The 14,183-nt window shown below is 46.6% G+C and overlaps 1 protein-coding gene across 2 annotated transcripts in view; it reads right to left on the bottom strand.

The window, feature by feature from the left end:
• Nucleotides 1-14,183, bottom strand: part of COL5A1 (collagen type V alpha 1 chain) — a 131,678-nt gene that overhangs the window by 42,653 nt on the left and 74,842 nt on the right. For both annotated transcript variants that reach the window (XM_088525323.1, XM_088525324.1), the window contains exons 13-25: nucleotides 13,561-13,653; nucleotides 11,489-11,545; nucleotides 11,032-11,085; nucleotides 10,516-10,569; nucleotides 10,255-10,308; nucleotides 8,599-8,652; nucleotides 7,796-7,849; nucleotides 6,008-6,052; nucleotides 4,334-4,387; nucleotides 3,117-3,161; nucleotides 2,403-2,456; nucleotides 1,730-1,774; nucleotides 457-510 (exon numbers count right to left, since the gene is read on the bottom strand). In XM_088525323.1, coding sequence (XP_088381449.1) covers nucleotides 457-510; nucleotides 1,730-1,774; nucleotides 2,403-2,456; nucleotides 3,117-3,161; nucleotides 4,334-4,387; nucleotides 6,008-6,052; nucleotides 7,796-7,849; nucleotides 8,599-8,652; nucleotides 10,255-10,308; nucleotides 10,516-10,569; nucleotides 11,032-11,085; nucleotides 11,489-11,545; nucleotides 13,561-13,653 — 717 coding nt within the window. The remainder of the gene's footprint in view (nucleotides 1-456; nucleotides 511-1,729; nucleotides 1,775-2,402; nucleotides 2,457-3,116; nucleotides 3,162-4,333; nucleotides 4,388-6,007; nucleotides 6,053-7,795; nucleotides 7,850-8,598; nucleotides 8,653-10,254; nucleotides 10,309-10,515; nucleotides 10,570-11,031; nucleotides 11,086-11,488; nucleotides 11,546-13,560; nucleotides 13,654-14,183) is intronic.

Raw genomic sequence — 14,183 nt, 5'->3', positions numbered from 1 at the left:
TTTACATTTATCACTCTTAAAACCAGGTGTATCTGAGACATGCACAAAACGAGGTCAATTTTAAAGGCCAGGAAATTTTCAAGCCCAACTTCCAGGGCAAGGAGTAAATGATGTTTAAAGCAGGATTAGGAGGCAGCAGCAGGAATACAACATCAGCATGCAGTTTCGACCTGTTCTTATCACGTTAGGGCTGCGGAACAGGCACAGCCAGGAGAGCCCGGCCTGACCTATGTAAAACAGAGAGAGAAACAGAGGGAGGGCAGAGAGAGACCCAAGGAGAGGATGAGAAGACCCTGATGTCATGCAGAGCTAAGCTTGGAGCAGGGCCGAGGCTTCTCAAGTGCAAATGGTTCAACATAGTGAAAATGTGGGCAGATTGTGCTGGTCTGAGCTTGCCAGCTCCAGCAGCCCACGGCGTGCCCAGCAGTCACACCAAGCAGGGACCCGACTACTCACCGGAGGACCATCTGCACCAGGCATGCCAGGAAGACCAGGTTTGCCCAGTGGGCCCTGCAAGCAAACAGAAAATCAACCACAGAAGCAGTGAGAACAGGGGATGGCACAGAGTTCTTGCTTTTCTTGGTCAGGATGCTGCAGAGAGGAAGGTCTTTGGGAAAAGTTGCCACTTGCAGGGAACCTGATGATTTTGGGGGGCAGAGTTGTTCTAGCAGCTGGGGATGCTGCAGGATTAGTGCCAGGACCTCACTGAGGCAGGCACAAAATAGCCATGGGAGCTCAACAAGAAAAGCCTGGACACAGGGCTGCAAAAGCCAGTGGATCCCAAGGCTGGCAGCAGACACCACACTGCGCATTTGTGTAAGTGCTAGTTGGAGGCTACCAAAGCACAGGGTTCACTGGACCAAAAAAGCCTTTGGTGACAAACGACAGGAAGATTAACTGTCAAAGGAAGCAAAGTTAGCAGAGTGGAGCTCACCCCATTGACTGTGTTTTGCTGCTTTAAGGCTATTAAGTGATGACCCTTTTAATTAAGCAAATCCCTGATTTCTCACACTGTCAAGGAGCGCTGCCACTGCTGCAAGCATGTGAGCCAGCCCTGCAATCGGAGAGCTGGGTTATCTGCCCAACGTGCTAGTGCATCCAGCCAGCCCTTCTCTTGGGGAGTGACGGATCAATAATGTCATCACACCAGACGCTGCCAACGCAAGCAGGGAATTCTCCTCGTGCACGTGTGGGTGCACATGGTATATCCCTCGTCAATGGGAGCTGCACAAACACCCTGGGAGAATCGCTGCTCTGCCAGCTCAGCAGGCAAAAACGTTGCCCGTGTTCAACCCCTGATGGCCACAGTGCTGCCCGGGCGGAAGCCAGGTCAGCAGTTATCCCGTGGTATCGGCAATGGAAAATCCGTGGGAGCTGGGAGGAGGTCTTGGCTGAGCAATCCGAATCCGCAGGCTCTGCCCATTACCATCCTCTTCAGACTTACAGGCATTCAGCCCACAGAACGAGACAATTTTCAGGGCTCCCCTAATGTTTTACTGTGGGCTGCCTTCAAAATGTTTCTCTTAAAATGGGAAATGAATGCAAATATTATGAATTAGAGGTAAACTGTGTTTTCTTGTCTCTCGTCTGTCTGGAATGAGACACATTAGACTTTCATAGACACGGCTGCAAACAGATGTTGCATATGGGGCAAAGGAGCAGCTGAAGTAGCAAATGCATTTTAATGGCAACAGTTGTTTTAAGTCAGAGCTGCAGCATTTTAACGTACTTTCTCTCCTGGGGGACCGATTGGGCCTTGTGGACCTGGAAGACCCTGTGAACAGAAGAAAACTAGGGTCATTAAGTAACAAGTTATTCATTCCAAATGCATTTTGGCAGTGCCTCAGCTAAACATCATTCTAGTGCTTGCAATGGCTTGGGATTTCCCCAGCTCCATTCATTCTCAAAATGTCTTCAGAGAGAAGATAAAATTTAATTTTTGTATGGCGTGTAAGGCCTGGAAAACCACATTTCTCAGCAGTGTGCAGCCAGGTTCATCTCCAAGACGGGGAATGGAGACAGCCTGGGCAACAAGACTTGCTCAAGGTCCTGCAGAAGGCTCACAGTGATATATAGACATCTGGTATTACCCAAATAGCTCCAAAGCAACTGGACCGCTGGATACTAAAAGTTAGACATGAGCCACTGGATGGGGGTCAGCACATGGACCGGGATGTTGCATTGGATTATGGCAGCAAGAGCCAGGTGAGAACCATGGGGATCTAAAACCGGGCTTGATTTCATGCATCAAGCATGTGAGCTCTCAAGCCAATTGCATATAATCCAGCCAATTCCTGGCAAATCTCCTTACTGCTGCTCCTTTCTCCACAGAGGAGCCAAGTTTGTCCAAAACGAACACCCAATTCCTTTTCCCATCCATGGGAGAAGAGTTTCCATCTTACCTGGGCGCCTGGATTACCCTGTTGTCCTGGGGGACCTGGTTCACCTTGAGGACCCTGTCAGGAAACAAGAGGAGAGTTGAGAGCAGGAAACCCTGGAGTGGGAATGGTGCTAACACCCTTGGGCATCAGCCCATGGCTCAGGAAGGAGACTGTCCTGCTTCCCAACTCCTCTTCAGCATCTTGAAGCCCTCCCTAAAGCCCTGCCTGGGGGCAGCATCACCAACCTGGCACTCCTGGGAAGGGCAAACACCTTCCTGACTTCCCTACACAGGGGGGTAAGGCAGGAATGTTGTTATTGCTGCTCACACTTGCTCCTACACACGGACACGCAGCCCAAAAGAGCAGAGCAGGGCTTTACCGCTCCCTGCTTCTGCATGGGCTCTGCTGCAGGGAGCCCATTTCCTCCTAGCAGCACAAAGCATGAGGAATATAAAGGGTTTTTTTTTCCCTTAAACTACTATATTTTGATACTCATTAAAACAACACACATCCTGATGAAAACACTTGATCTTCATGGGGAAATAATGTGCACTTCCATCAGAAATTATAATAAATTAACATTCATTTGCAGCAGGAAGATACTCTCCATGGCTTTCACAGGCACTGATATGAATCTAGACTTAAAAGCAATTAGCAAATCTAATTTAGATTCTACATTTCAGACACTCTCTCTATATATCTCAACTGCCTGTAAAATCAGCAGTGCAAACTTACCACATTCCCCTTGGGACCGGTTTGTCCATCCATACCAGCCACACCCTGCAAAAGGATTTAAGAAGTAGTATTATGAAAATATGTGACTATTTTGCAGTACAACAACAGGGAAATTGCAATAAAAATAGCAAAGCATCAGGAGGCACTTTGGATGGAATGGAAATGGAACAATTTTCTCAAGGTGCTCGGTAAAGCAGCAAGCTCCAGGAATCCAATGCAGGTTTATGCCTTAAAAAAAAAAAGTCATTTCAGAGTTTTTCCCACTGGTTTAACCTGCCTGCAAAGAAGAATCAGCGCCAGATTGTGCAAATCCTGGCTAAGCACTGCAGCCTGATTGCTTCCGACAGCAAGCAGGCTCGTAGGAGCTAATGAAAAGGAACAACTGGACAAAAGATCTCGCTCAGAAATTGAATGTTTTGTCCAGCCAGACGGGGGGTGAAGCCAACAAGGCTGCACTGATCGATGCCAAAATAAGGACCTGGCCCTCACTGTTTTTAGTGCCGTTACAGATGAAGCAGAGCCCCCAGGGCTGGCTGAGGTCTCTTCACAAAGACGACATGCTGAGACCCCCCCAAATCCTCTCCTTTCCATGTGCAAACAAAACGCAGCTGAGGACCAAGAAGAACGGGCAGGTTCTATGTGCTCTGAGCATCTTCGTTAAGAATCTAACACCACAGACAGGTCAACTGGAAACCTCTTGCTGGAACTTCTGAATTTACTGGTTTACCCTGGGGGTAGGGTAAGTTATCCTGGCTTCCTGGCACACTCAGGAAAGCCAGTCAATTTTGGAAGATCTCTTCCCAGTTCCTGAATAAAAAAAATCTTACATGTTTCTTCACTGCTTTTGCCTGAAATCCAAGCAAATGGCTCTAAAGATTCAACAGCTCTCAGGCAAAAGTTAATAGTGAGGCCACTGTGTTAATAACTCCCATTCTCCCCTTTCCTATAGGCTTTAATTTTTACTCGGGTGGGTCAGATCTTGAGTAGCAGCAAATGGGCACGATGCCACTGAAAAGAAGTAGAATATGGTCTTTGAGCTTTATTTATTGATTGTTTTTTAATGCTGCTTCTTTTCATAGCACATATAAAATGACCCACTTGCATCATCTGCCTGAATAACCCATCAGAACAGGGTAGTTTTCCCTGGAAAGCTCAGCTGTGCTGGCCAAGAGGATCCAGGGAGAGCAGCAGGTCCAGGCAAGGGGTCCTACACGTACCGGTGGCCCTGGAGGACCCGGTGGTCCTTTGGGTCCCAGCAGTCCTCGAGGTCCCTGTTGGAGCAAGCAAACGGGGTGAGCTTAGCAGTGCCGACAGATGTGTTCCTGTGTGCACATATCCTTGAAATGCTTTTAATAAAGATAAATAATATAAACAGACACTTATTCTTTGGAAGGGAAGGCATCTCGCTTTAACTTTTTCTTTTTTTCCCCCCCCTTCTCACTAATTCGCTCATAATCCTGAATTACCCTATAATGCACACAATGATGTAAAATACTTTGCAGCCAAGTCATTCTAGCTGGCGTTACGAGGAATGAACTGACACGGTTAATGGATCGTTAGGGTTAGCATTTCAAAATCGGTCCAGATTCAATTTTTATCATTGACAATCTATATAACTTGGCAGGTCTGGAAGGGTTTGCAGTCCACAGCCAAAAGTTTATCTTGAGAGGCATTTGGTTCCTAAACCAGAGGTAGCCAAGGCTCGTGGCTGCAAATGTGCAGATTTGGGGTGTGTTTTTAGGACTAAAAGCTTCCTGTAATGCAATTTACGCCTTTCCTCTGGGCATCATAGACATTTTTTTCCTGTGCTGCTGATGCAAAAATAAACTTTCCTGCATGTATTATCATCATTTATGTCCCTCTTTTGTGACTGTATTACCTGAGCACATAAATGCTTTTAAGAAGTTAATAACCCAGAAGTTATTGCTTAGACATGTGCTAAGGAGGTAGCCGGGCTGATTAATCTTTCCCAGAAGTTAATCAGACATCTCATCTATAATTTAGTTCCAATGAGTCTGTAAATGCCAACCCTTTCCTTTCTTACACGAAGTGTGTCCAACATTTTTCTCATCAATTAATCTCAGGCCACCATGCTGGGGCTTAAAACAGCAAAATAAGACATTTAAAATCAGAGCTGATGCTAAATGATATATAGCTAATGTTCTTTTTATTACAAAGGAAATGTATTTTGGACACAATAAGCGCTTAATTATAGCACTGCTATAATTGTACTGCTCACAGAAATCTATGAGCTGTTGGAAACTAAGTTTATCCTTCCCAATAAAGTCAAAAAGACTTGTATTCAGTGCAAAAAGAGCCTTCAGAGTCTCAAATTTGACAATCCAACTGTTTCTTTTCCATCTTTTACTCCATGAAAACGTTCCCTTGAATTTTTCAAGAGAATTCCATTCAATGATGCTGGCACCTCTCTTTAGCCTTATTGATCATAGGAATTTGATTTGTTGCTAACCTTGCTTTAGCTGCTCCACTGTTAGCAACACCTAGAGCTGTAGGCCAAAACATTGACAAATTTGCAGATTTAGGAGGTCTTATCCACTGTGATTAGAATATTGACCCCACTGAAGCCTTGGCAAAAGTCTACTTGAACTTAAGCCTGCTAGGACTTCATCCTGAGATTTAAACAGGACCATTTACACTGCACAGAGCTTAAATGGGTGCATAAGGGAGATTCATGGCTAATTGCAGCCATCTGAACAAAACCATCGTGAAGACAAAGATGTTCTGTAAACTGGTCACTTAAATCTTGATGCAACAAAAGCTCAGGCCCTGCAAGACCTCAGAGGACTTATTTAGCTCCCAAAAGAAAACAGGGCTGACCAAACCCTTGACTAAAGCAGTGCTGATGTACATCAAGGCAAGGAGGTACTTACGGGTTCACCAGGCAGCCCTCTAGGTCCAACTTCTCCATCATCTCCCTGTTTGGTAGCAAAGATGCCAAGAGAAACAGCAAAAGAGAGTAAACCCGTTATATTTCAGTCACATCACAGGCGTTTCCTCCTTGTTAAATAATAATCACACCAAAAACCAGCTCCCCTGGAGTAATAAAAGTGTAGCCGTGCATAAGGAAGACATCGTAAGCCCTGAGACTAATACCGTGCGTGTGGAATTTACTGAGGATTAGAAATGCTGTAAGGAGACTTCATAATTCATGTCAGTGCTTCTAAAAATGGATTTTGCTAATAGACGAGAGATTGTAGGAACAATTCAAGGCGTGTGAGTCGATAACCTCCAGGTTGAGGACCTAATGCAATGGGAAACTAGCCTGGGAACACCAGCTTGGGAGGCTGGTTTGGCCAAATTAACCTACTGGCTCCTCAGATCAACTAGAGGCATCAGAGGGCTCGTTCTGAGCCCTTCTGTCTCCTGCTGATGGAGCACAGGGCTCCAGGGAATGTTTGGTGCTTTCTCCAAGTCACTTCTAAATCACTCAAAACAGGAGGCTCCCCTGGGGCTATCACAGCCTGGGATACTCCCTCTTAGGAAAGCAATCCCTGCAGTCAGCCCTTGTAAACCTGCCTCTTCCATTGGTAAAATTCATTTTTCCCATTCCCATTATGACCTCTGAGCATCGCTCCCCACATCCCTTAAACAGCTTCTCTTGTGCCTTAGGATTAAATTTCTCCCCAGACTCATGGTACCAATGAAAGCTGAGGGCTTTTCCCCTTCAGAGCATTTCATCTCCACAACTAATTAGTCCTCACAATTTTGTGGCGAGGAAGGTGTTATCATCCGCGCTTTACAGAAGAAACAAATAGCCAGAGGTGGAAAAGAACATTGTGGATGGGGATTAGAGCCTCGGAAATCTCTACTAAATTCCCTGATTAAACCACACATTTCTCAGAGCTATGTATTCAGCATTTTCAATCTTTCCTCCTAAACCAGCCCTTCTAGCCCTGTAATCACTTAGTTTAGTGTTTTGCTAAAGGCCTTCCAATTATTGACTAAACAGCGTTAAAGGAGAATTGAACAACTTAATCTTTGACTTCCATGTCTGTCTGGAATCTCTGCTCCTTGAGTCTTAGTGCAATATCTTAGTGCTGTATCTTAGAAAGCAAGAAATAATAGTCTGCACACACAGATGAAGAACATACTTCTCAATTTCGTTTAACAAAACCAGAGTTTTATGACCAAAACCAATCTTTAAAGAAGATGTTCCAGTTTTAACTTTTCTTCCCATCTCCCTATGGGTCTATAGAGCCTACATGCTCCTTCTTATGCAGAAGGAGGAAAATAATAAGAGAAGGTAAGAAAAATCAAAACAAAACACCCAAACGTTTTGAAGTTTTGTCTTGCTAAAAATAGAAAATCATGGAAAACCCCTGCTTTTCCATTAAAAAAAAACGTTTGTGTGTGGAGAAAAAAAAAAAAAGTTGAGTCAGAACCTTCATCTCTCCGTCTTATCAATGCAACAAGCCCCATTCCAGGCTGGCCTTCAGCTCAAGGTAAAATTTGCTTGATTTAGCCCAGAAAACAGGACCGGAGTGACTCCCACCCTGCAGGGACACAGCCCTGTGCGACATCCCCAGGACTTTTGGAGTTATCTGACTCTGTGTTAGATGACATGCCAGTGCTTTACAGGCCGTGTCTGGTTGACATTGCATCTGCTTCTTGTTTGCAGGATTTAGCTGCAAATGCAAAGGAGCCCAGAGGCAACTCACCCTCTCGCCGTCCTCTCCGGGCGCTCCCGGGGGTCCGTGGGGACCAGGCTCTCCCTATAAAGAGAAACCAGAATAAGCCTCAGAGAAGCCAGACTCACCGCGATGCAAAACAGACAACGCTGAGAAACCCAGCAACGGCCTTGACGTTTCTGTCTGCACCCTATCCTGGATATTTTCACCAGATTTGCTTGTGATCCCTCTCTAGGGGTCTAGATCTAGCTCCTCCTGCAGGACAGGGTCTCCAGCACTGCGCATCGTTATGACTTTTACCCAACACGTGCTCTTCCATTTCTGGAAGACCCTTCTTAGGCACCCTCTTCCCTTTTTCCTGTGCAGTTTGTAACCACCATGCAATCCCTGCTGTGCCAGCCCTCCCCTGCTTTATAAAGCAATGGTTGCATTCCTTGGGAAGAGGAGGTAGGAACAGCCTGCCCAAAGAACCAGTTCCTTGCATTTTTTCCATGGCTTAATTATAAAGCAGAGAAGAACACGATTAAAATTTGGCAGTTTCCATCAGCGGCTGCACTGTCTAAAAGCAGATTTTGTCTCCCGCTTGATCTTTTAGTTTGCATTTTATTAAAGCAATTGTCATGTTCTTCCCCAGGTCTGTGCAATCCTAGAAGGACTCTGCAGCTTCCCTGGATGCAAGTGCTGGGACTGGGAGGGTTGCAGGGACACCCTGAGTGCTGGTACATTCCCATCCTCTCCCAAGTGTCACGTTCTGGCTCTTCCCACCTGCCCACATCCCGCTGCCAAGTTCTCATTGTAGACGGTGGCCAGAAGACAACCGGAAAATAACTTACCCTATTCCCCTTCTCGCCAGGCAAACCAGCCAAGCCGTCAAACCCTCGGTCACCCTGAAAGAAAAAACAGTTTAGTTCACATTTCCACTTGCCATTGAATATGTTTCCAATTTGTTTCCTCGCTGTATCAAGAAGGAATCAATTTTCTCCCTGAGATGTTGTGGCTTCACATCTCATCAGACTAGTCATGATTTCAAAGTTATAGATTAAAAAAAGGCTCAAATAAAGCCATTGTACATCCTCCCTCTCCCTCAACACCTACACATTTTTTTTTTCTCTCACGTGGATTTCAGAGCTTCCCTAAGTGATTTCTCTCCAGTTTCTCCAGAATTTTCTTCCAGTCAACTTGTTATTTTTAATTCCACAAAACTACAAATCATGATCCACTAGTCACAAACTGAACATCAGTATTCCCATACCTACTAACAGGCCTATAAGGCATCCCACCTCTATGGACAAGACATTGCTTTTAACCCTCCTGGATGCTCCGTGGGAGCAAATATACAAACCATGGACCCTATTCCAACACGACATACCCAGTCCCTTCCAATGGGCTAAGTCAAGTCTTGGTTTGGACCCTTTCTGCCCCAAAACCTCTTGCAACAGGACAGTGTGGCCGCATGCCGGAAGGCGGCTCCGTCCCAACCACCGCACGAGCTTGGACAACTCACGTCAAATTCAATCACAAAGAAGAAAAAGCAAAAGTTGGGTAAACCTGACCAGAGGGCAGTTTGGGGCTGATGCTGTCTCACCATGGCCAGTGCAAAAAACAGCAGCATCACCCAGTAACTAAAAAAGTCCTTTTTCCTCTGCAGAAGAGGGAAAGCCCTTGTGAAAAGCCACACCATAGCACTACTGCTAAGTGCCAAGAGTGCCAGCACATAATTCATCCTACCGCCCACAAACCCTTCATCTATTAACAAGGAAAAGAAACTTGCTTGAAGGATACATCCATCCAGCAAAAGTGCAAAGCATTTTGGTAGGTTGACCAGGACGTACATGCGCTGACAGCTCGTTCATTGTGGTCACACCGTAGAAAATTGCTCTTTCTCTTCTCACAGTGAATTTAGTCTTCATTTCTCGTGCTGTTCCCTATTCTGTTTTCCCTTCATCCCTGGTATCCACTCCTCCGAGGGCAGTTGGCGCTCGTTAAAGTGCTTTAGTGGGTAAATGATTTGCAGTGTCCTGTCTTTGCATCACCCCTCATCTATTCCAGCTTTAAATATCTACATCATAAAGTACTTAAGCCTTCTAATACATGATTCCCCAAGCAAACTTTCTCAGAATTCAATTTTGGTCGAACAGCTCCTGTCTTGCTTGATAATACCAGCAGATCACAGCTGAACGAAGGGATTTGCTCTCAAATATAAGTACAGGGCATTAGAATTCCACACCACACCGTCTACGTTTCCCTCACCCAGTTAATAGGTGTTTTTGGGTAGTTATATTTTAGGGCATGTTCAATTGCTCATTCATGTTTGTTTTGCTTAATTGAGATTCCAAAGTGTTTGCTCTACAACTGCAACCATGGGAGTGTATTTATCCTTAAGAGGATCAAGCAATTTTAAAAACTTGCACCAAAAAGAATAAAAAATAAATTAAAGAAAGCAGAGGTAAATCCCTAAAGCATATTAATATGTAAATACATGGCACTACCTTTGGGCCTGTCTGGCCTGGCATTCCCCGGGCACCATCGCTGCCTGCACGTCCCTGCAAAAGAGAGGAGCAAAGTCAAGGACAACGGGTAAAACCAGAGCCCAGACACCTGCTTGTTGGTCTGAGCAGAGTTTTAAGCTGCAGCCTGATGGCTGGGAGCAAGGGGAGGAAACGACAGTCTGCGTTTGAAGCAGCATCCCCAGCTCAGCTGGGCACAGGGAGATGAACAGCCGCCAGCAGCGCAATTCCCGGGACACTCACCCTGCGGCCTGGTTTTCCTGCTGGGCCTGGAGGGCCTTGGATGCCTCGTGGACCCTGCAAGGCAGAAAGGAGTGAACGGGAGATCGCAGCATCCCAAAGCATTCGGATGCACCGAATCCCTGCCAGCCTCAGCTCGGCACTGAGGGTCACTGGGGCTTCAAAATAGGACAAAAGTCCCTGGAACGGAGGCCATGGATCCAAATGCACAGGGCAGCCAAGTAGTCACCTCCCCTGGGCCACCTGGGCTCACACAAACGCAAGAATCTGGGTTTTCCAAGCATCTCCATGGATGCCTTCACTGCCAAGGAGCATCATCTGCAGCAGGATTTCTGATTTTTTACTTTTTCAGTCTGCATGTGGGGACTCGAAGGGACATTTGCACCCAAAACAGATGTTCCCACAGCTTCCCCACGTCCATGACATTTAGGGATTTGGGTTGCTCCTTCACAGCAGCCTCCCTGAGGGGACCTGCTCCTCACCTCCGCATCCCCCCGTCCCCAAACCAGCCCCACGCACCTGTGGTCCCATTTCTCCTGCTTCGCCCTTCAGTCCTCCGCTGCCCGGTGGTCCCTTTGGGAAGAGAGGACATTTATCAGGCTGTGCCGACGGGAAGACGGAGCAGGCCTCAAGGAAGAGGCACGTGCAGGGAACCAAGAGAGCTCGTGGGGCCAACGCAGCCCCCCGTGCAGCAGATGCTCAGGTCAACCGTGTCCTCCGAGCACCACGGCAGGTTTGGGCATGGCTGGCACCCGCCAGGAGCTTCCATGCAAAGGGATAAACGTGTGGGAAGACAACGGGAGACGCCAGCAACGAGGCTGCGCGACGGGATGGGTCGCACACTGCTCTCCAGAGACACAGGTTGGCGTCTGCACCCAGCTCAATGTCACAGAAACAAGAAATCAGGCTCCAAAGCCTGGTGCTGGCCAGGCTCCTGCTTCACCAGCTCCATCCTCCTCCTCGCCCATTTACTCACCACAGGGCCTGGCCGTCCCGTCAGGCCCATTGGACCGGCCGGTCCTCTCAGCGCCAGCTGCAAGGGGAAGAAAACAGCACTTAGTTGGTCTCCGGGCTTTGTTACTATCAACCTCTTCTTGGCAACCGTTTAATATTCCTCCAAACAGAACAGTTCTTACAGTGCGGGGAGCTTAGCTCAATAATTAAGTCATGCAGCCAGCATCAAGTCAATGATTTTCATGGTGGCTAATGGGGCAGTCCACATTTTATAACATCCCTTGGACAATTTGTACCGTTGTGACAATTCGATATTTTAAAAGGCTCGTAATTATCTGTGTACTCCAGTGATTAACATCTACCCGTGGCTGCACTTGGAATGGCACAAATGCTAAATTGCAGGGCATCTTTTTACAGCTCTCCATTAAATAGGAGTTGCTCTGAAATGCTGCCTGCTGGGACAATGTTCAGTGTCTATATGGAAAATCGAATTTTAAGGGAATAAATCAACCGAATAACAAACAAAACAAGAGATATTTCCCCCATCTGCAGCACTCCATTTCCTTTCCCACCACATTCAAAAAGTTCCCCACAGAAAACATTATTTTATCTCCCTTTCAGCTTTGTTACGGTTTTCAGCTGAAATCGTCTCATGATTGGTTGAATCTAGTCCAGAAACCAATCTCTTCCTCATTGGAAATGTTCAACTTCTCATCTATTGCCTGAGTCACCTAGGTGTATATATATATATATATATATATATATATATTTATACACACACACATTTTTTTTTCAACATTTAACCGAACAATTGAGAAACTAGAGAGAAAAGGGAATTTACTTTGAAGGAGGGAAGGTGGGGGGGCACTGCTTTGTTTTTCAAAACAGTCCTAATTTGCAATGGTCAGGAGGAAAAAAAAACAAACAAGAATAGGGAGTCTGTGAGAGCAGATGCTTCTCATGAAATTTTCATTCAGTCGAAAATCCAATCTCCCAGAAAATAAATACCGATGAAAAAGTTGTAGGCAGTCTTAGAATTAGGACTGATGAGGTAATGCCAGAATCATAATCCACCAATACTCTGCTCCGAGGAAAGTAAATGGCTGGGAAAATGCAACGGCTGATGGCATCAGGGCCCTGCACTCTGCCTGAAAATGCTTAAAACTGAACTCCTGGGTAAAAAGCGGGTTGGATGGAAACCAGAATAACCAGCTAAGCCAAAATCCTCATTGCTAACCTAAAAGGGACACGTACAATCCTGAAGGCCGGTGTCCCTCTGCCTACTGCCTCCCCAATTTGAAATTTGGAATTGTGCCTGTTGCATTTCTGCTTTTAACATCTTGAAACTTCCTTTCTGTGGGCCACACAAGTTTCGAAATTTTACTATCTAGAAACTGAAGTTTCTTCTTAGAGCTTGCAACACAAACATGCTCCTCTGGCCAGGGAACAGGAATTGTATTAGTGCTGTGCGGGGCTGGTCTCATTTCACCAGTGAGGCCTAAATAATAAACACTGCAGGGAATATTTTATCATCAATCAATGTGGTCTTCCGAGAAAAAAATATTGCAAGGATATTCATCACATATTTCCAAATAAACACATTAAAGGAAATTGCAGGTTGCCTGCAGAGACCCACAGAGCTGAGAACAGCTAACTCCTGTGACATACAGTCAGTGATCGAGTAAGATTTACTGAGAAAAAATAAAGCAAGCCGCCTATAAAGCAAGCATATACCACGAGCCTTCACAGAACCAAGGGCTGCTCCTTCTGTCAGCATGAGCCAAAGTGTTGAAGCCAACAGGTCAATGTCCCTTTGGGTCAACATCCCCTTGCACCAACACAAGAACTTGCATCAGTGACAGGCCTGATCTGCACACTGCAAGTCACCCAAAACCTGTTCATGGCCATTAATAAAAGACCAAGTCAGGTAAATGTGATCATCTTAAGCCATAGCAGCAATTCTTCACCTCCAGACCAGGCTGAGATAGTGTTCCAACCATAGCACTGCTGGAGACGGTGCAAGTGCAGAGACATCTCCTCCACGCAATCATTTCGCTCGTCCTCGGGCACCCGTTGCAGAGGCCCCTCACTTACCCTCGCCTGCTGCAGGATGGCTTGGGCCTGGGCCTCCTGCGCCGACACGAGGGGTCCTTTGGAGCCAGCGTCTCCTCCACCGCTGAAGCGGAACTGGTAGGAACAAGATGGACAAGGCAGGTCACGGGGCTTGCACTAGGCAGCTTCACCCAGAATGGTCGAGGTTGGAAGGGACCTCTAGGGATCACCCAGTCCAACCCCCTGCTCCAGCAGGGACACCCAGAGCACGGAGCACAGGGTGGCACCCAGGTGGGTTTGAAGATCTCCAGAGAAGGAGCCTCCACGACCTCTGTGGGCAGCCTGTTCCAGTGCTCTGTCACCCTCTTAGCAAAGAAGTTCTTCATATTCCTCAATACCTCTCTCTAGCATGACAGACCCAACCCCATCACTGCTCTTCCAAACCCTTATCATCTTCTTCCTTCCTTCTGGCACACACACCCTTCACCCACCTTAACCACCTGTCCTCTTTGGGGGCTTGCAAGAGGGACTCCCTGGGCTGCAGGACCTTTTGGGTGGCTCTTTCACCTCAGTTTCACCCCTGCGTTTCGCCAGGTTGGCGCTAGGGACATGACCACACAAACGTGGCAAACTGAGGCAAAAAGGCACAATTTCTAGGCCTACAG

Source organism: Tinamus guttatus, unplaced genomic scaffold (genome assembly GCF_059628265.1).
Source record: "Tinamus guttatus ecotype Peru unplaced genomic scaffold, ASM5962826v1 Tinamus_guttatus_pri_ptg000226l, whole genome shotgun sequence".
Lineage (NCBI taxonomy): Eukaryota > Metazoa > Chordata > Aves > Tinamiformes > Tinamidae > Tinamus > Tinamus guttatus.
Note: the sequence above shows the minus strand (reverse complement) of the source record. Positions and strands in the feature narration are given on the sequence as shown.